The 19,874-nt window shown below is 44.5% G+C and overlaps 1 protein-coding gene across 5 annotated transcripts in view; it reads right to left on the reverse strand.

Moving 5' to 3' along the window:
* The window catches only part of ACSL6 (acyl-CoA synthetase long chain family member 6), a 59,249-nt gene extending 45,590 nt beyond the window's left edge, over positions 1–13,659 (reverse strand). For 4 of the 5 annotated variants that reach the window (XM_088063483.1, XM_088063482.1, XM_088063481.1 and 1 more), the window contains exon 1: positions 13,538–13,659. In XM_088063483.1, coding sequence (XP_087919609.1) covers positions 13,538–13,586 — 49 coding nt within the window. In that variant the 5' untranslated portion in view covers positions 13,587–13,659. Of the gene's footprint in view, positions 1–12,957; positions 13,028–13,537 lie in introns of all 5 variants that reach the window. The other variant, XM_088063485.1, reaches the window with a different exon arrangement.
* Between the last annotated feature and the right edge of the window lie 6,215 nt (positions 13,660–19,874).

Raw genomic sequence — 19,874 nt, forward strand, 5'->3', positions numbered from 1 at the left:
TTCCACTCGCCGGCCACCGGAGCCGCCTTCCAGACAGGAAAAACCTACTCCGTCGGCTCCTGAATATTGCAGTATTTTCGCACGTCTCTGTCATACTGCAGGATTTACAGACTCGAAGCAAGGCTTTTTGGGTATAAAACTGTAAAACCTTCCTGCAAATGCGCGATTTAAAATTAGAAACGGCTTTTTTTTTTTTTTTTTTTTTTTTTTTCCCTTTGGGAAAAATCATGAGAGAAAGTTTCTGACACCAGTTCAGATCTGCTGAACTATAAACATCATAGGTCCGGTATAGGCATTTAAATGTCTTGTGACAGGACAAAGCTTCACACTGACAGAGAGCAGGGTTACATTAGATATTGGAAATATCTCATTATATCTAATAAATATCTAATAAATTCTTCCCTGTGAGGGTGGTGAGACACTGGATCAAGCTGTCCTGAGAAGATGGGGATGCCCCACCCCACAGGTCCAAGGCCAGGTTAGATGGAGCTTGGAGCAACCTGGTCTAGTGGAAGGTGTCCCTGCCCATGGCAGAGGGATTGGAGCTGGATGACCTTAAAGGACCCCTCCAACCTAAAACATTCTGTGATCACTGAGTAGAATAAATACAAATCCCCTGAATCAATAAAATAGTAGGATAGTAACTATTGCCAACATCATCCTTATACTGCTATATATATTAAAAGAAAAAACCCAACACCCTGGTATTTCAGCCTAAACCAGGTTTTGTTCATTTACACTCAAAATAACAAGACCAGAACTTTGAAATTCATTTGTCATGGTAAATTATTTACATTTACATTTGAGAGATCTGGCTGAGATACTATCTTAACTACAAGAACATTCCTTTCAACTGAAAGCCAATAGTGTCTGATAGCTTCCAACTCCCCACTCCTGAGCAAAGATAACACGGGTGTGCCAATCCTGGGCCCCCCCGGGAGCCCTTGCTCCGTATCATCACATTATTTACTGTTCATTTTTTACTGTTCGATTCCTGCTTAGGACTCTGGCTGTTAGGAAGGCATTTGAGAGGTCCAGCCTTCCAGATGCTGAATATCTGACATTATTAACACTGAAATTATTGTTTTCCTTAACTCCTTTTTTTCCCTGGCTGGATTTCCACAACCACTCGGCAGAAAAGGCAGGAGCAGAGGGAGAGCAGCTGTCTGAAGACTCACTATTACCACAGTTAACAAAGTTTCTGTCTGACCTAAATTTTACTTGTGATATTGGAGTTTGTAAAGGAGAATTCTCAAAGAACACTTAACACCCATGAATGAAGAGATTATTTAATGAGATTTCAGGCAAGACTGTCAAATATCACTCTGTTGGGGTCACGTGGGGGGTGTTCTGCAATCAGGCTTAATTCATCAAAGTGCCAGGGTAGGGCAGGGAGTACTAGACTGAATGGTCTGCAGGTGCAAATCAGCATCACAGTGCTGGCTTAATGGGACCTCAGCAATATTCACCAGCTCAGGTTCCTGTCCCTTTGTTCCTTATGAGCCACAGCCTGACAGAATCTTTGTAGTCAGGAAAATATTTCAGGGATATGAACAGCCCTGGACTCGTTGGGGCTTCAGTGCCAGTATCCCACAGTCTCAGCATAACTGTGTTCATTATGAAATGCCCTAAAGGGGATGTGGGAATCCTGATTTCAAATGAATATTGGATTAAAAACAACATACTGTGCTATGGAGCTCTTCTTTCAAACACCTGCTGGTAAGGGCTGGTCTGGCCTACCAAGATGAAGCTCACCGTGGGCAATATACCCTCAGCACAGGTGGTGAGGTTGAGTAAAGTATGTGTTTCATGGTAGAGTCTGACCCTTTTACCTCCTCTGTAAATACCCTGAGCAGTAATTCCCTTTCTCTTGTCTTGCTTCCATTGCATACATATGTGTATGGATTCACTCAAACAACCATCGGAGATATTTGAGGGAGAGCAAAGCAAGGAAGCTGAATGTGGGCTGCCTACCTTAGGAGGAAAATGATATAAGCATACTTGAAGTAATACACTGAGAAAAAGCTTTCCCCCTGCCCCAGAATTTTCTGCCAGGTAATTTGCAGGGCAAAGTGATGGGGACAGAGCTTTATGGGAAGACAACCTCATTGTTTGGACTCACAGCCAAGAGAAAGCACACAGTTCTCCGTAAATAGGGGTTGGCTATGAGATCTTTTGGCATGGGAGCACAAAGAACAGCTCAATTCTGTTTTCAGATCCTCCTGTAGATGTGTGAGCCTGTGCCCTGCACAGATGTGTGCCCTGCAGAACAGAAAGCTGAAGGCTGGTGGGGATGAGCACTGAGATGCTGAGCATCCAGAACCCCACCTTGGCAATAGGAGCCACAGAACCCTTTTAAGCTTCAAACCAGGATGTAGGTGACTTCTGTGTCTGTAGAAATCTGCTCCAAACTGGCCCTCACCTTAGAGCATTAAGTAGCAGGGATGTTTATACAAGTACAAAGGAAATTAGACTTCATCTTTTGTGCTCAGTCTAAAGCCCAGTGAGACCCACCTACCAGTAAAACCAATGGAAAGACTTCAAAGGACTTTACAGGATTTGTCTGAGACCTGACCAATCCAGGAAAAAAAAAGATATATCAGTAAATCACAATGCTTTTAATGCTCCCAGCCAATGTTAAATAATCCTATAAAAGAGAGTAACCTATGGAATCTCTCCATGCTTTTATACTTTATCAAAATTAATGAGAGATGCAGATTAAGGTTGAATTGAAACATTGCTGCTTATAGCCAGGAGAATACAGGATAGGACACGGTGTAATTGTTTTAAACTAAAACATTGTCTATTCAGACTAGATATAAGGAATTATTTTTTTATTAGGAAGGTGGTGACACACTGGCACAGGTTGCCCAGGGCAGCTATGGATGCCTCAGCCCTGAAAACATTCAAGGTGAGGTTGGCCAGGTCTTGGTACAAGCTTGTCTAGTTGAAGATGTCTCCTCATTGTAGGGGGGTTAACTAGATAAACTTTAAAGCTCCTTTCTAACACAAACTATTCTATGACTCTAAGTAGAGTCATCAGTGCAGCTGAACAAGGCTGTACCACCAGGAAACCACACAGAGATGAGACAGCTTGGGAGCTTCCATTGCTCTATGGAAGAGTTCCACTTCAAAATTCTGAGGATAACTCAAAAAAATCCAAGCTGCTGCTATGGTTTTCAGGACATTCCCATAAACCAGAGCAATAGCTTCAGTTACAGAATAGAAATCTGCCAACAGTATGTCTACATTCCTGAAGGCCCATCTGTGGAAAATCATGCCTCAAGTAGAAATATAAACCAGCCACTAATTCAAATAATGTGTGAGAAAGGGGAGCTGCCTTGTGTTTCTTTTTAGTGGTCTCCTTTTCTTTCTGTATCTTCTGGTCAGATATTATGCTTTTATGTTTATACCGCCTATATTTTTGACCACTTCCAAAGAGCAGCAGGAAGGAAGCATACAGCACAAACTTAGGATTAATTCAATAATTAGGAACATTAATATTATGTTACTGGGCAAGTGTTTCTGCCTTTTCTCCCTCTAGCACTCAATTTCCTTATGCCATAGGGATGCCAACTGATGGCAAAGTAATAAAAATAAACCCAGGCTGATGAATTTATTGCTTATGCATCTCTTCCCAGCTGTCATCCTCATAATACTTTACAGGCATCCAGAAGCAGTGTCCACACTGCAGCTGAGCATGGTTGGTGCACCACAGTGAGGTGCAGGGGCCATGTCCTGGCCCAGTCCAAGAGGGTCTCTCTTGCACCCTGGAATGTCAGAAGGGATGGCATCCACCAGCCAGAGACCCTAACCACACTGCACACCCAACTCCAGTTCCTCTGGCAGCAAGGCCTTGCACTGTGGTAGAAAATGAGGGAAAAGGGGGGATTTGGCATCATCTCATGGAAGGTTTTTGAGAAATCTGTGGTTGAGCTGTGATTTGAGATGTCCTTAAATATTCCAAATTAAATACTTTGCTGAATTTTTCTTTTTTTTACACTAATAACAAGCAATTACATTGTTTAAATTATTTTTAAACACGTGGCTTATGCTTTAGGATCTTTGTTGTTGCTGCAGGATTTTTTATTTATTTTGTTAACTAAAGCAGCAATTAGGTTATTTCTATTTTCATTTCCAGAATGCTGATCCCACACCCTGAAGCACCCAGCACTTTTCTGTGCCTGATACTGCTGTAACCTGCTTTTGCTCTCCTGTTTTCACAGGTACTTTCAAGTCACCCTGAAAACATTTCTGTCCATGCTCAATTTTGCAAACTCTCTGCAAGTCAGTCTGAGGCTGCAGATAAGTGAATTTTCAGTTCAAAGGTATATGGCATATTTCTGCTGACCTCTGTCAGGACTTTCCTTGTCTCCAGCCTCCTTCCCCATACCTGCTGCAAAAACAGCTTTAAAATCTCTTTTTTCTGGATATTTTTAATCCTCCAAGATGCTGGAGCAAGGTTCCAAAGGGTTAAGATGGAGGAGGCCCCCAGAAGGCTCATTCTGCAGTCTCAATGACCGAAAGCTTTTGCCTTTTCAAATATATTTAACCAAATAAAGTGAATAGAGGATATGCAAATGCCTTTTCCAAAAGGAAACACAGCCCTGAATTGTTGTTGGCAGGTCAGAGCATCACACCACCCTCAGCAGCCTCTCAGCTGCAGGAGATTCAGGCTAGAGGAGGCGGTGGCACAAAAAGACTCTTTTCAGGCAGAAAGAAAGCAGGACTTGGGTATTCCAAGGAGACAGAAGGAGGAGGTCAGTGGGGATGGCTCCCCCGGCACCTCAAAACCCTGGTTCTCTGTGAAGGTGATGAGGCCCTGGCACAGATTGTCCAGAGAAGCTGTGGCTGCCCCATCCCTAGAAGTGTTTAAGGCCAGGTTGGATGGGGCTTGGGGCAACCTGGTTTAGTGGCAGGTGTCCCTGCCCTGTAGTAACATGAGTGGGGTGCACAAGGGACACCCGCAGTGAAAAAAGGTTCAGGGGACATCAGGACACTGGCACAACTTGGGTGACTTTCACAAGCTGGTGCTCACAGGCTATCCACAAGCTGCTCTCAGCTCCAAGGAGCTATTTCAACATTTGGCAGTGTGTTGTTTTGGGCTAGAAATATACTTTATCAGGCATTTCACATCAAGATTTGGGTTGGAAAAAGCAGACCTCATGTCCTAATTTAAAGGACAGGTGTCTGCCAAGGAAGGCAGGAGCCTCCCTTGGAATGGAAAATATGACCCCCTTCCCTCCAAATTATTGTAACTTTGAGAATATGGGGCTTTCAGGCAAAGATATGCAAAAAGCAGTAACAGTTCTTCACTAATATGTATGTGTATAACAAGGCAAACAAAGCACAACAACGACAAACAAAAGCAGAACCAGCAGCCTTCTCTTGGCTGTCTCCCCTCTCCGCGGGTGCAGTTCTGCTCACGGCCGGCAGGGGCGCTGCTGGCTCCCGGCCGGGCAGGGCGGGTGCGATGATTCCCCCACGCCTGCAGGGGCGCTGTGGCGCAGCTCGGCCGCCTCGCCGCGTGTGGGTAATGGCGGGCAGGCCGGCAGGAAAGAGGGGAAAGGGATTTCCTTTGCAAAGCCCATGGGGCAGCCGGTCCCGGTGCCCCTCCGGATGGCAGAACGGGCAGCAGCAGGAACCTCGGAGTGGCAGCTGGAACAGCAGAGGCGAGCACACCCCGCGGTGGCAAGGGAAGCATGGCATTAGCCCTAAGCGGTGGCAGAGGCAGCAGGGGATCCTGGTAGGCCTTGGGTGTTAGGCTAAAGCGTAGCAAAAAACCCGAAGCAGTGGAAAAAAACCACTGAGGCTGTGCAGCAGCAGTTGGGTTCCCACAAGCAGCCAGGAGATGCTCCCTCAGAGGTGCTCTGGGCCTTGTGTTTTCCCCAGGGCACCCCAGTAGATGGTGAGGGCCCTTTTCCAGTGAGGTCAGGTGTTGATAAGGTCCCAGTTCAATGGCTGCTCTGATAAGCAAAGGCTCGCCCATGGTAGGAGAAACAGTAAAAGATGTAATTGTTGGAAACAATATAACATTTAAATTTTTATTTTGTCTCTCTAATTAGGCTTGGCATGACTTTGCCTTGGAGAAAGGAATTTTCTATAGTTTTTTTAGGAGATATAACATCAGTCTTAAGGAGATGGGCTTAACATAGCAGCAGTCTGGGAGTAGCCCAAAGATACCCAGAAAGATAAAAGGTCATCAAGGAAACATCTCTACGAATATCTACCCCCAGATGCCACTTCTTGCAAAGTTGAAGACATCTGGTCCAGAAAGCACTGGTAAGAAAATCAAAGAATGAAGATCTAATTAACATTGGAGGGCAAGAAATTCAGATCCAATGGAAAACTGAGTACTAGGGGTTGCTCAACTAGAGTTCTAAGACCAATTAACTTTGAAACCGTGCATCTCTATGGGTTTTGACTGTATAAAGTTTGGGGGGAATTCCTGCAAAAGCATGTGTCATGGAATGTTTCTCTCTGCACACCTGGGCTATGTGTGGATGAGATTATTTCAGTGGTATATTCTTGCAAGAGTAAAGTAATGCCTTGACTCTCTAACCTTAAAAAATTTGTTGGAGGGGTTTTCCTTTTCCTGCAGTTATGGTGACAGAACTCTGTTGGAGGCGAATTCTTCCCACAGCAACCGCAGCCCAGCCATCTCCCCTCTGATCCGAGAGTGAGAAGCTGAATCCAGCCCCTCAGCGCCCAGCCAAAATCTCACAGTATCTCTGCCCTTCCCAGGAGAAACCCCTCAGCTAAGAGAGTAGCCAGCTGCCTCTTCCTCACTCCTCCTCCCATCCACATCTTTTGTGCTCTTAAGTACCGGTTGTTATTATCCCTTGGGCATCAAATGGGATAAAATTCCCTGAGAGAAAGAAAAAAAAAAAGAGGAAAAACTCCTAACCTCCAGCAATTGGAGATACTAAATAAACTATATTTAATATTTCAAAAGGGGTTCTAATATATTTATCTTTTTTTCTCCATCATTGGAAAAAATCTTACAACAAACGAAATAATGTGTTCTCCACTTATAACTAAGTACTGTTTTCTGCAGAAAAGACATTAAGTCTGCATCATTCACATCTGTAATTTCAGTGCTTAGATCGCTTCCAACTCACTTCAATCAACAGCAGAATGATTGACTGTTTTCTAGATAATTTTTCAAAGAGGAAAAAAAAAATAAATCAGTTTAGCAATCTCTGCTGGTTCCCGTGCCAACCAACTCATACTTGCCCTTAGAGATGGGGGGAAAAAAAAAGAATGCCAGCTTAGCAAACATCTCAGTGCTTTCCCTGCTATAGCTTTTGGCTGGGGGCATCTAACAGCGAGTGGGATATCCCAGCAGTCACAGAGATGTCAGTATGGCTCCTGAAGCTGATTTTAGGGATTTCATTGCCCTTAGAAAGGGGTTGCTTGTTGCTTTGGAGAGGAGTGCGGCTCTGACCCTTACCATGCAGAGCTAGATGCAGGCCCTTCCCTGAAGAAGCTGTTCCAGAGCCCCTGTCCATCCCTGGGCACCATCACTGGTCCACATGGGTAGGCACAGCCCAGGTGCTGCCATGTGCATGTGGGCAACTCATCCTCAATTTCCTAGTGGCTGGTGGGAGAAGGAAAGCTCATTTCTGCCCCTTTGATTCTCAGCCATGAACCAGCACAGTGGCTTGCCAGGAAAGGAAGTGGAGGCTGTGCAATTTTCCATCTAGCAGGAGGTCAAGCAGAAGCCCAAAGTGAGCTGTGGTGCCTTCTGCATCCATCCATACACTGCCCCTGCTCTCAGCAGGAAAAACCCATTCTTTCCAAAGGCAAAAGAAACCAGGCTGAAGAGGGGGCACAGCCCCAGGAGCAGACAGAATGGGGCAGAGATCTGACACAGAGAACTGTCCCAGAGAGGAAGGCTGTGCCATTGTCTGGAGTGAAAACATTGGGAGAAAAACAAATAGCTTAGCTGAGACAAATAGACAGGATCTGGATTAGTCATAAGGAAGTCTGAGAGGAAACTTGGAAGATTTTGTAGTTTCTAGAACTTTCCAAATGAAAGTATGTTCACAGGAGGAAGAGTCACACTTATGTGGAAGGATTAGCTGACATGGCACCACACACCAGGTGTGAGTTGCCTCCGCCCAGGGAGGCAAAGATTTCGTTTCAGATAAGTGTTGTTAAAGTGAGAGGAGTGGCTTTAAAGCCTGGGAAGAGTAAATTCCATCCCTCTGCCTCGGGGGGTGTGTCCTGTGAGCCCGGGAAGAATTGTCCCAACCCCGGACCCTCTTGGGGTATCAGCCAGGGGTTCTGGTTGGTTTGTACCCCTGGGGTTTCTCTCTTGCTGTGCCCCTATTAGTCCTCAACCTTAAACTCCACCCTGGCTCTGTCCCATAAAACCCACCACCCAGCCTCTGTTCTGGGCTTTCTGTCTCTGGATTTAAGCTGAGTTTGTTCCTGTGTTGAATAAATGGTTTCCTGAGATTAACCAAGCAGAAGCCCATCTTGTTGAGTCCCATGTCGGTCACCAGTAACTGCAGCCTCCCTGGACATGATCCTGCAGCCCCAGAGCGCTACAACAGTCCCTACCACCTCAGTGCTTCTGTTTCTTGACCCAAAGTTATATCTTAAAAATTACAGAATCATAGAATCATTATGGTTAGAAAAGCCCTCAAAGGTCATTGAGTCCAATGGTTAATCTAGCACTGTGAAACCAACCACTGAACTATATTCCCAAACACCAGAGCTACATGGTTTTTTAGCACTTCCAGGGATGATAACACCAGCTTTTGGAATTGTTGCTCCTGGGCCAAGTGATCCACTTGACCTCAGAGAGAAAAGTCACCTAAAAATCCCCAAATGCCTTTGGAGCCTGTTACTCTCAGAGGCAAACTCATCCAGCACGGATTTTGCATCATGACTATGCAGTACTTAGTGGAAACTCCTCACTGCAGTTCATATGTGGTGTCTCTGAGATTTTATCTACACAACAGAAGCCGCTTTGTTGAGCAAAGGGAAATGTGAGCTGCAGTCTTGCAACACCATGGCACACAGGTCTGAATAAAAACTTTTCCTCCCTGATCTGGGGTTTTCCTAGAGAACAGTGATTTCCACTGAGCTACACACTTTTTTTTACAAGTGACACTTTCTTCCTGTGGTGTGGAATGGAAGAAAATTACTTGAACAGGTTGGTTGGATTTAGCTTCTTTCCATGTTTATGAGAGTGGAATATCCCACACAGCACAGAAGACAGAAAAACCCCATGTGGCTGACAGGGGAGTTTGAGGGAGTAATTAGGTGGTTGTAGGGGAATCACCACTGGGGTTTGGCCAAACCTTGCTGTGGACTCAGCCCATGACAAGAAGGGGCTGCATTTTCAGCCATGCTTTTCCAAAGTATCTGCTACATACTGTAGCTGAAGCAGCTACATCACTGCTTGCAAAAGCCCAAGCAGTGAGTAAAGGGTGCTGAAGCGTGGCTGCAGCAGGGAGTTGGAGACCAGCTTACAGGTGCTGAACTACCCCTGTGGTTTTGACACTCTTTCCTGACTAAAAATCCCTACTCATCCCAGTGTCTTACTTTCTCAACACCTGCTACCTTGTTTTTCATAGTGCAGTCTACAGCAGGATGGTAAAATACTTATAATTTTACCTATGTACAGAGTGTATGAAGAAACAGAATGAGGCAAAGCCCCTGGTCTGCTTCCTCACCCACCTTCCCACCAGCCTCAGGTCACCTTGGAGGCTCTGTGACAATGTTTATGGTGCAAGGAGGCTTTGACACAGCAAATGACTTGTCATCAGTATGTCTTGGTGGCACACTGTACAATCAATCTAAGCCAATCAAAACATTCCCCTGTATCATGCTGTGTGGAATCAACGCTCAGTTCCTTGAAGTCTCCAACAAGCCTTTGCAAATACTCTGAATCAGCATATCTGGGGAGAAAAACTCCTGGAGAGCCAATCATGGCTCACAGCAAAATGCAGGAAAGTGTAGAAAGGAGCATGAGGGTCCCTGCTGGGGATGCATGGATTTTGCATGTATATTTCAAGCGTATTTATACGTACATATTATAGCCGTATGTTCTCTGATATACCTATCTCCACTCTGTTTGAGTGGTTTCACAGGGTAAGAGGGTATTTGGGTTCCCAAGTTCTGCTAACCCTCCTGTTGAGCAGGAAAAGAGGCAAGAGGATGAAGCATTTTGGACCAGCAGTACCTTCTCCAGAGGGGACAAGTCCCTCCTCCGAGCTGTCCCTGCTCCCAGCACCTGCAGCCCTGCAGGGACAACAGCAGAGACTGATGGGTCCCAGTGCCAAGGACCTGCAGGGCTTTGGCTTTGCACAGTAGCACAAGAGACAGAAATAACAGCAATGGAAAAAACCTCATTACTTGTATTGGCCTATCTCCAAAGGATATATGCAGAGAACTTAAAAATAAAAGAATAAATTAACAGATGTTTTTCTTTCATGTTAATTTCTGATCAGAAAGAAGGTGACTAAGTTATTTTATTAGGGTCTATATGAAGAAATAATGTAGCAAAATTAAGAACAAAGCCATGGGAAAAGAGCTGCCCTGGATGCCTGTGAACCCTCATCAAAAGGTAACTGCCTGCATCACTTTACATCTCACCCAGACTTGCCTCCAGTTACCTATAAGATATCGAGGTGCTGATTGCAACTGTGCAGTGATGAAGGAAGAAGATATTTCTCTCAAAGTGCTCTCAGAAATGTGCTCACACTGAAACATTTAAACTCTCTAGCGCTCTGCCGTGTTTGGTGACATCGAAAGGGCAATTATACCCTTACTGATGTAATGTTGTATTTTTTGTTCCTGGCTCTCTCCCAAGTCAGCTTTCCTATTTCTGAGGGTATTCAGTTCATTCAGTTTACCATCTGTCTTCAAAGCTTCTTTCCTATTTTTATTACTTGAATAGAATTGTAATATCCATACTTCTATTGTGAAGACAAGAATCAAATAAATGTTCAGATTAGTCCAGAGCAGCAGAGAAAAATTACTATGTCCTGTATTTTCCTGTGAGGGAGCAGGGAAATACAAATACATCTATTCTTTCCTTTTGATGGTATCTAGCAAATGTTCAAATGGAGAAGTAATAGAGGGATGGAGAATAAAAGCAACTAAATATACCTCAACCAACACCATGAGCTTTGCTTCCAGTGCAACGTCTGGCACTCCACAATCTGGGCTGAGCAGCCTTGGGCATCTCCTCTGTACACAAAACATCACCAAGGACTCCTGTGTCACAGTATGAGAGCCAGGATCAGGAGTGGGATCGTACAAGTCTGTTGTGACCCCAGAGAAACCTCCCAGCCCTCTGCAAACATGCACTGAGAAATATTTGGAGATGCACTGGTGCTGTTGGGAAGGGACACTGTAATGGCAGACTTCCTTTCTTGTGTCTCCACACATGAATGCAGGTGCCTGCCTGGCTTCCAGCTGCTGCCAGGAGGCAAGAGAACAAAGACTTCATTACTGTAAGGCAGGACTGACAGGGCAGGAAAAAGCTCATGGTTACAGCCACATGAAAGAGAAGAGCAGAGGAGTAAAAGTAGGAAATCCCAGAGATTCAAGAGGTAAGGTGAATTCTTGGACAATTTCAACCAAACCAGCAATGTCCAAATCCCTAGAGGAATTTGCCATTAGGTTTGTGTTTTGTTTACTATACAACTCCTGCATCCATCAGACCATCCAAGACTGCACAGTAGGAAATAACTGGCTTTGTCTTTCACTGACTTCTACCATTATATCATTGAGATGAACGTTATAGACCTCTTCTCAACTTGTTAAAACTTGTCTAAGGACACCAGAAATTAATTTGAATTAAAGAAGAATGTTTCACTGGGCTGTAATGGCCAAGGAGCCCCTTGTTCAGTAAATCAGCACAGCCACAGTGACTCCTTTGCAACATGGAGCCGTGACTGATGGGATGAGGCCACCAGAAAGCCAAAACCAGACATGAGAGCAGCAGCTGCTGCTCCAGGGCTGAGCAGATGCCACACTGCCAGGTCAGGCAGAGCCATTGGCTCTCTGGTGGGATCCATCTCCCAGAGATGACCTGTGGCAGCATACATCTCAGTGCCACTGCAGAAGGCAATAACAGCACATCTGTCTTCTGAGGACACCTATTCTGCAGCCAGAAACATTGGGCTAAAGTCGTGTTCACACTGAAATAAAGTGAGCACAGCATTAAATGAGGCCCCAGACACACACTTTGGGATAGCCAGATGCACAAGAGAGAGGAGCTGGGACACAGCAGAAACACTGAGATGTGAAGCACAGAAATCAATACCACAGGGTGGATGTGGAAGACTGAGGGTAGGAGCTCATACAGGAGACTCATTCCCAGTGGGTCCCAGGTTCTCCTCCTGTTGTCATAAACAAGCCTAATGTAATGGAGCACAGAGCAGTCCCTGGGGCCTTGGGGCCCAAAATACAGTAAAAAACATTTGCCCACAGTTTCCCAGCCAAGTCCTCCTTTCTGTTTCACCCATGTAATTCCCTCATATTTCACTGTGTAAGTTTTGCTACAGTTCTAAAGCAGCTGATCCAAGCTGCTGATATAAGCAGCTTTAATGAGAGCCACCAGGATATTTTCAGAGGCAAAATTCAGGCAAGCAATTTAGGTTCCTTTTTTTTTCAGTGTGAAACATCCTTTTTCATAATCAAAAATAGCAAGTAGGCATGAACATAAATAATTACAATATTTTCCATTATCAACACTCCCCTCAGAACATTTACCTAATGATGCTAAGATATTGTCTTTTAAAATCATTTTCCCCTTTGTACTTCTTCTCCTTGAAAGTCTGCCTGTCTAGAGGGAAGCTCTTCGGTACATAAAGGGAGAAATAGCACAGACATTGAACATTACCTTTCTTTAGAAAAGACACTTCACACAGATTCAGAGGACTCAATTTCAGATCAGCACAGCAGATTAATTCATGATGAACCTTTAAATACCTTACAGAAATCCTTCTGTTTCAGACTTGCAAGAATTTCCTAACGCAGACCCACTTGGAATCGTCATTGCCTGCCCACAAAACAATAGGATCCAGCATCACCCTCTGCCCAACAATTCTTAACACACACACACCCCTCCAAGCGCGCCGCCCTATTTCACATACCCACTACAAACAAAGTGCCCCAGCAAATTTACCGGAGCTGGACTGGTGGAACAAACCAGCAGGATTGTTTGAGAGCTATTATGTAATGCATCCCTCCGAGCTGTCTGCACCACTGCCATAGCGGCTCATGGTGCCGGCCCCCCGCCGCACTCATCACGCCGAGGATCACCCCATCCCCATGCAGAGTGCCGCTCCCGCCTGCCTCTTCCCTTTCGAGAGCTTGCAATGCCCTTTATCCCGGAGCAGGGAGGGCCCTGGGGAGCCGGACCGCGGGCCCAGAGGCCGCTTCGGAGGGTTCTTGCCGGTACCACCGTGCCCAGGCGGGGAGCGGGTCCCCACCCGCTGCGGAAAAAGGAGCGGGGAAGCAGGGAGAAGGACAAACCCCCGCTGCCGAGGCGGGTCGGGGGAGCACTCACCCAGCAGCAGCCAGCCCGAGCCCGCGGAGCCCAGGAGCGGGGCGAGCATCCCTGCGGCGCGGCCCCGCTCCGCACACTGCGGTGCTCACTGCGCACCCGGCCCGGCCCGCCGCGCCCCGCACGCTCCCCGCCGCTCCCCCGGCGGAGGGCGGCGTTTTTAACAGCCCTCCTCCTCTCCCCATCCTGCCGAGGCCTCCACATCCCTCCGAAAAGAGCCTATGCTGCCGCTGGTGCGCGGATGCTCGTCAGAGCATTCCTGTCCTCTCCATGAGCAGCGGCGGGGGGAGAGAGGGGGAGAAACTTACTCCTTTATGGCTTTATTTTCACCTTTGGCCGATGAAATTGCGGCTGGCCGCTGACCTGCACAACAGCGGTACTGAAGTCCATCAGCGATGCTGAAACACACCCAGCTTCATCAGCAGAGACAGCTCGGCATTCCCTCTAGACATCTCATCATACAGCTCGTTATTTAAATGGAAAAAAAAATAAAAATAAGAAAAATAAAGAAAAATAAAAAAAATAAGAGAGGAGAGAAGAGCAGATTTGTGTTCTTGACTGTTCCCTGAACAAGCTAGGCGTAAAAAACCTAACGTCCTAGCTCCATGGCACATGAAGGGCTTTGCAGAAGGAGGTGTTAAAAGGGCTGCACCAGTGGTGAGAACACGTCTTGCATCCCTCTGGGAATCAGAGTATCAGTGGAGTAAACAAGATGGGAATGCCAAAGAGTAGAAGAGATGCTGTCTTTTTATTCAGCTGTCTTTTTATTCAGCAGTTTGAGTCACTAATATGGTAGGTTTGCGCAGCAGGCAGAACTGCCTATTCCAAGCTGTGATATGCAGCTGTTTAACTCTTTGAGAACATGGGCCAAGATACACCAATAAAATTCTCTGCTTGTACCAGGAATTAGCACTAGTTCAGGTATGATTAGAGCTGTGAAGGACAAACATTTTCTTTGCAGATAAAAGCTTTTGGTTTTCTTAAAGGTGAAAATGAAACATATGAAAATAAAGAATTTCTATTCCATGGCAAAAAAAATTTCACCATGTGATTTCCTTCTGATTCAATATGGGAATGACTTAAAAAAACTACCTGTGTTCAGAAGCCCAGCAGCTGATTAAACCTGATGTAATTTGTATTAGAGTCATCACTGCCTACTCCTGAAAGCTGTTATAAAATTGTCATGTCCATTTTAGTCAAGGGTTCTTTGTCTTTCAAGACTCAGTCTCAAGGCAGAAAACCATCATCAAGCACACTGACAAGTGAGCTGGAGACCAAAGAGAACTGTATCTGCTTCCTCAGACTGCAATTCTCATAGTAAATGCCTCTAAAGTAATTGGGACTTCAGCTACATCTTCAAGTGCCATAAAATCAAATATAACAGCTATAAAATAGGACTTGGCAAAATAATTTCTACTGCCATCTATTTTGCTTAAGAATGAGACAGATTATAGATTAAATACTGCACAATCTGTTTTACTTAAGAATATTTGTAGCTTATTCCTATAGCCTTCTCTTTCTTGAGAAAGAAAAACAGTTTTTATGCCAATTTTTACCTGTGTCTCTGTGGCAAATTTTGTGTTGGAAGGCTGTTAGCATGTCTCATCTTCTGCAGGCTTCCTGGATCCTAAAGTTCCTGTGTGTAAGTAAGCCCAGACTTCTCTCTGAACCACCAGAATCATTAACTTCCTTGCTTCTGGACTCCTGAAATCACAATACTGAATCTAAACAAATTGTCCTAGAAATATTCAAGGCCCAGTGGGGCAGGGCTCTGAGCAAAGTGATGTATTGGAAGGTGTCCCTGCTCACAGAAGAGGAGTTGAACTAGATGACCTTTAAAGGTCCCTTCCAACCCAAAATGTTCTATGATTCAGGATGTCTTGATCTTTGAGGAGATGAGTATTTTTAAATAATACTTCCTTAGGGAAGTTGAGGGATCAGAGGAAACTGGTCAAAGAGTACCATCTCCTAAAACTTCACTAAGATTTATGCAAACATATCTGAGCATGCAGTTGCACAATGAGTCCTGGAAACACCTTTTGTTCACCTACCATAGGAGTGAAGATCATTGGCACGACAAATCCCACCTGGGCCTCCATGCCCTTGCTTTGGGAAGCCGCAAGGTGTCTGCCTTTGCTCTGCAAAGCAGAGCTTTCCTGACCTCAGCATCTCTCGCAGAAGCTCCTCCAAGCTCTACACAGATTAAAAAAAGGCAAGTGACTTCCTGTGTTTCACCACAAATTTCCTGCCTCTCTGCAGAGTTCTCATAAACCTTTCTCTAATTCTTGACTTTAAAACCTTTGCTAGGTTTCTACTTTTCTGTAACTACAGTCCAAGGCAAACTTGGCTAAACTAATTATCAAAAGGCCCACCTACAGTTTTCTGAAACTGTCCACACCTCAACACCCATTTAAGTGCTCTCACTTACTGGTATAATAGTAATGGATATTCTGCCTTTGGAGGTGACAGACACCTGTCATAATGATGCTGAAAGTTTCCATGCTAGGAAACCACCCAGAATCTTATGATTCACAAAAGTGCCCCAAATCACTGCTATCTCTCCTGCAGGGGACCTTCAGCCACCAAGATATTAAAGCCACCAGCAGCAGTGACCTTCCTAATAGAGCAGAAAGCAACATCAGGAAAAAACTGGTGAAGGAATCTGAGCTTACACCTCTCTAAATTATGTTAAATTTTCCAATCCACCCCAGAAGCTGTTACTACCAGAACTCCTGTTTCCCCATAAACAGAAAGCAGTTCCTACTTTCTCTCACAATTAGATACAGTAACATTAGCCTAGCTGGGAATAAATCAGTTTATTTCTTGCTTGAATGCATTTATGTGTCTCTTCAGTAGTCCAATATAATGTTTGCCCCAAGTAATATTAATATAATAAACTTTCAGAAGTATTGAATTTTGTTAAATATTTATAAAGCATATGAAATATATTTCAAGCTGGGATTTACATTATTTTTATTTCAAATTTTTCAGCCTGTCCTCATTCCCAACCAGCTGGTAAATAGTTACTATGGCAGCACCTAATGCAGAGTGACTCAGCACTCCCTCACATTACAGTAGCAGCACTATTTACCCTTTTGGTTTCTTATGATTATAGTCTTGTCTTCTCTTCATTGTTTCATTGCAGAATTATGATGTTTTAAGTATCATTCTTTCCTTGTGAAGCTCAGCATTTAGTGGTGGAATTAATGCAAGAATCTGCTAAATAAAGATCATGCTATTCAGGATGCTATTTCAACTTTCCTTCTGTGCTGATCACAAAGATGTTTGAATTGCTTCCATCATTTCTCAGTGTTTCTTTGGAGCTTTATATTTCCAAGTGAGCTTGTTTCATATCAAACCACAACACACCCAGCTCCAAAATATACCTGTTTGATTGAGAGCACAAACCCCCCTTCCCTTTGTTAATCTTGAAGGCTCCTTGCTTTCTGTTCCTGTGGGGTTTTTTTAAAATAACCTTGCTTTAAAGGTTGTATTTACACCTTGAGTCTTCTCCTTTATCCTTTCTTTGGATTTCAGTTCAACCCAGAGGTGACTGGCCAGCCAGTTACCATTGTTACGAAAACTCTTTGAATGTGACCATGCAGCCAATTCTTTAGCTACTACAGTCATCCAATTTATCAAGTCTAAAAGTATGAAAAGATTTTGCAAATCATCAATTGAGAAGAAATTCTTTTTGATAACAGTGAAATTTGCAAAGTCTGTGGTTTCCCACCTCGTGGTTTGATTTCCCCAGAGTTAGAATGGTGTGAACTTTCCCATCATGGATTTTCCTGACATTGAGGTAGTTGTTTTACTGTATTGTGACATTCTGGAAGAAAGTGACTTTAAAGTGGCTGCCCGAGGATCTCAGCTGAGTTAGTTTCTCAACCTTAACTTTCTAAAATATCAGCTGACACATTTATGACAAATAATATTGCAAATATATGTGGGGAGGGTTACGGTATTTTTTCAGTACACTTTATGAACATTAAGATAGTTCTTTTAGACCTGGAATGCAAAAACATGCCTGAGGAAGAATAATAAATTTTTTTGTCTTATCCTCCAGGCATCTTTCACTTTTTTCTCAGCTATTCCGAGCCCTCCCAATCCTGGCACCACACAGGAAGCTCGAGGCCCTTCCCACCAGCGTGCACCTGCTCGGGTATTCTCAAAGACCAGGAGAGATGGTCGCAGCTGGTCCCCGAGGGGCTCGGGAGACACCTCCAGCACCACGGACAGCAGCAGCTCAGAAATTATTTATTAACAAACCTGTTCTTTGTCCCATTAAATCACTGGCAGCTCTAAGGGACTCCCTACTGTGTTCCATATTACTGCCAACAACAGTGATTAATGTGTAACCAGATGTTGCAGTTGTTCCTTCCTTGTCTTCTGCTTCATCGCCAGCATCCTCTTCTGCCATTTTATCTTTTCCTACCTGTGGAAAAGAAGATAAAATTAAGTCCATTCTGCACTGGACTAATAGAACCCTTTAAGTCAGTAAATGTTTTTGATATAATCAAGCCCACCATTAATCCATGTTCTCAACATGTGCCACAACTACACCTTTCAAATTCTTTCAGGGATGGTGACTCCACCACTGCCCTGGGTAGCTTCTGTCAGTGTCTGAAGAAATGTTTCCTAATAGCCAATCTGAGTCTCCTCTGGTGAAATTTGAGGCCATTTCCTCTTGTCTTGTGGGAGAAAAGGCCAACCCCACCTGGCTCCAAGCTCCTTTTTTGGGAATTGGAGAGAGAAAAAGTCCCCTCTGAGATGCCTTTTCTCCAGGCTGAGCCCCTCCATCTGCTCCTCATTCTCCCCAGCTGTCACCTCTTATAGATGACTGCAAGCCTCTGCCTAAGGGCTGGAGGCAGAAGGTGTGCTCAGGATGGGCAGAGGATTTATTTACCAGAGGGACAGCACACAGATTGGTGCTATCTGGCAGCCCAAATCCAGATGAAGGGGTAGGACTGCCATTACAATAAATCTGTTTTGCATCTCACAGCCAAGAGAATGGTTCCAATTGCTGCTGAAATCTATACAAACATGCTATATGGTGCCAACTCTCCAGATCTTCCTGACCTTGAAGATTTAGATAAGATGTTGTGGTTAAATGAAGGGAATGAATCAACCCTTTGAAATCAAAGGTGAACATTCCCTCAAGTCCATAGAAACAGTTCTTTTGACCACTACATTGGCACTTAAAGCATTCCCAGCTTTCGGGTTGTTCATATCAGCTGGCAGAGCATTCTGATTTACCAGCAGCTCTCATTTAAACTATACTTCAATTAGTATGATCTTAGCTTAATGGCAAGGGTACAGCTAACAGTTCCAGTGCAGGCTAATGGCTCCCTAAGCCACAGTAACACACCTGCCCTCCCAGACAGGATGCAATTCCTTGCAGCCAAGCACAGCAAGCAGGACAGGCCTCAGGGTGGCAACCAGGGGTCAGGCAAGATCCTGTAACACCAGATATTACTTGAGAAAGGGCCAAGGTCAGGAAGAGAGTTCACAGCTGGGGGCCAAAGTCCCATGGCTGAGCACAGGCATAGCTGTGACTGAGCTGGAGACCAGCATTACTGCAATACAGGCTAGGAAGAAGCCTCTGGGACTGGGTGTAAATGGTCTCCTGTGCACAAGGGAAGGGGGTGGGCAGGACCATTAGAGCTCCCAGGACTCCAGCAGTTAAAATCTTTCTGCTTCCAGAGCAGTCTTTTAATGTTGGACTCCAGACACTTGGCATAACAAAGGTCCCACATGATTCTGTAATTGTATTAATTAACTGTCTTTTATCTGTTAAACTTCCACAGTTAACACTTTTCATATATACACACACACAAATTAGAATTCTTGGACTCTGAAGCAATTTACCAAGTGCAAATTTTTGTATGTTTCATTAATTTAATAAAATTTCACCTATGCATTCCTGTTAGCTGAGATCAATTAACTTAGTGCCAAAATCTTCATGGCTGTAAGGAAAAGAGACAAGACCTCTACTCAACTATTCACAGAAAAACTCAGCTGATTGACTGTGAAAAAACAAGGAAACATAGAACATTTCATTTTGAGGATACAGAAATACCAACAAGCATTAGATTAGAAGTGGTATAATGACCTAGTTTGTTCTTTTGGTTTCTGTTTACATCCGTTCATTACCATTAACTCTCTGAACTACTTCTGGTGGGGTTATGCAAGGAGTGCACAGGCACTGCTGTTGCTCTGCTGCTGCTCCACCTGCAAAGACAAAGCAAAAACAGAGCTTTTAGAAAAAAAGCAAATCCCAGACCCACTCTTCCTACATTACAATGAGAAGGGAGAAAATAAGTAGGTCTATTATGGTTGT

Source organism: Pseudopodoces humilis, chromosome 17, assembly GCF_049639895.1.
Source record: "Pseudopodoces humilis isolate 2021_Gansu_Grassland_sample_001 chromosome 17, ASM4963989v1, whole genome shotgun sequence".
Classification (NCBI taxonomy): domain Eukaryota; kingdom Metazoa; phylum Chordata; class Aves; order Passeriformes; family Paridae; genus Pseudopodoces; species Pseudopodoces humilis.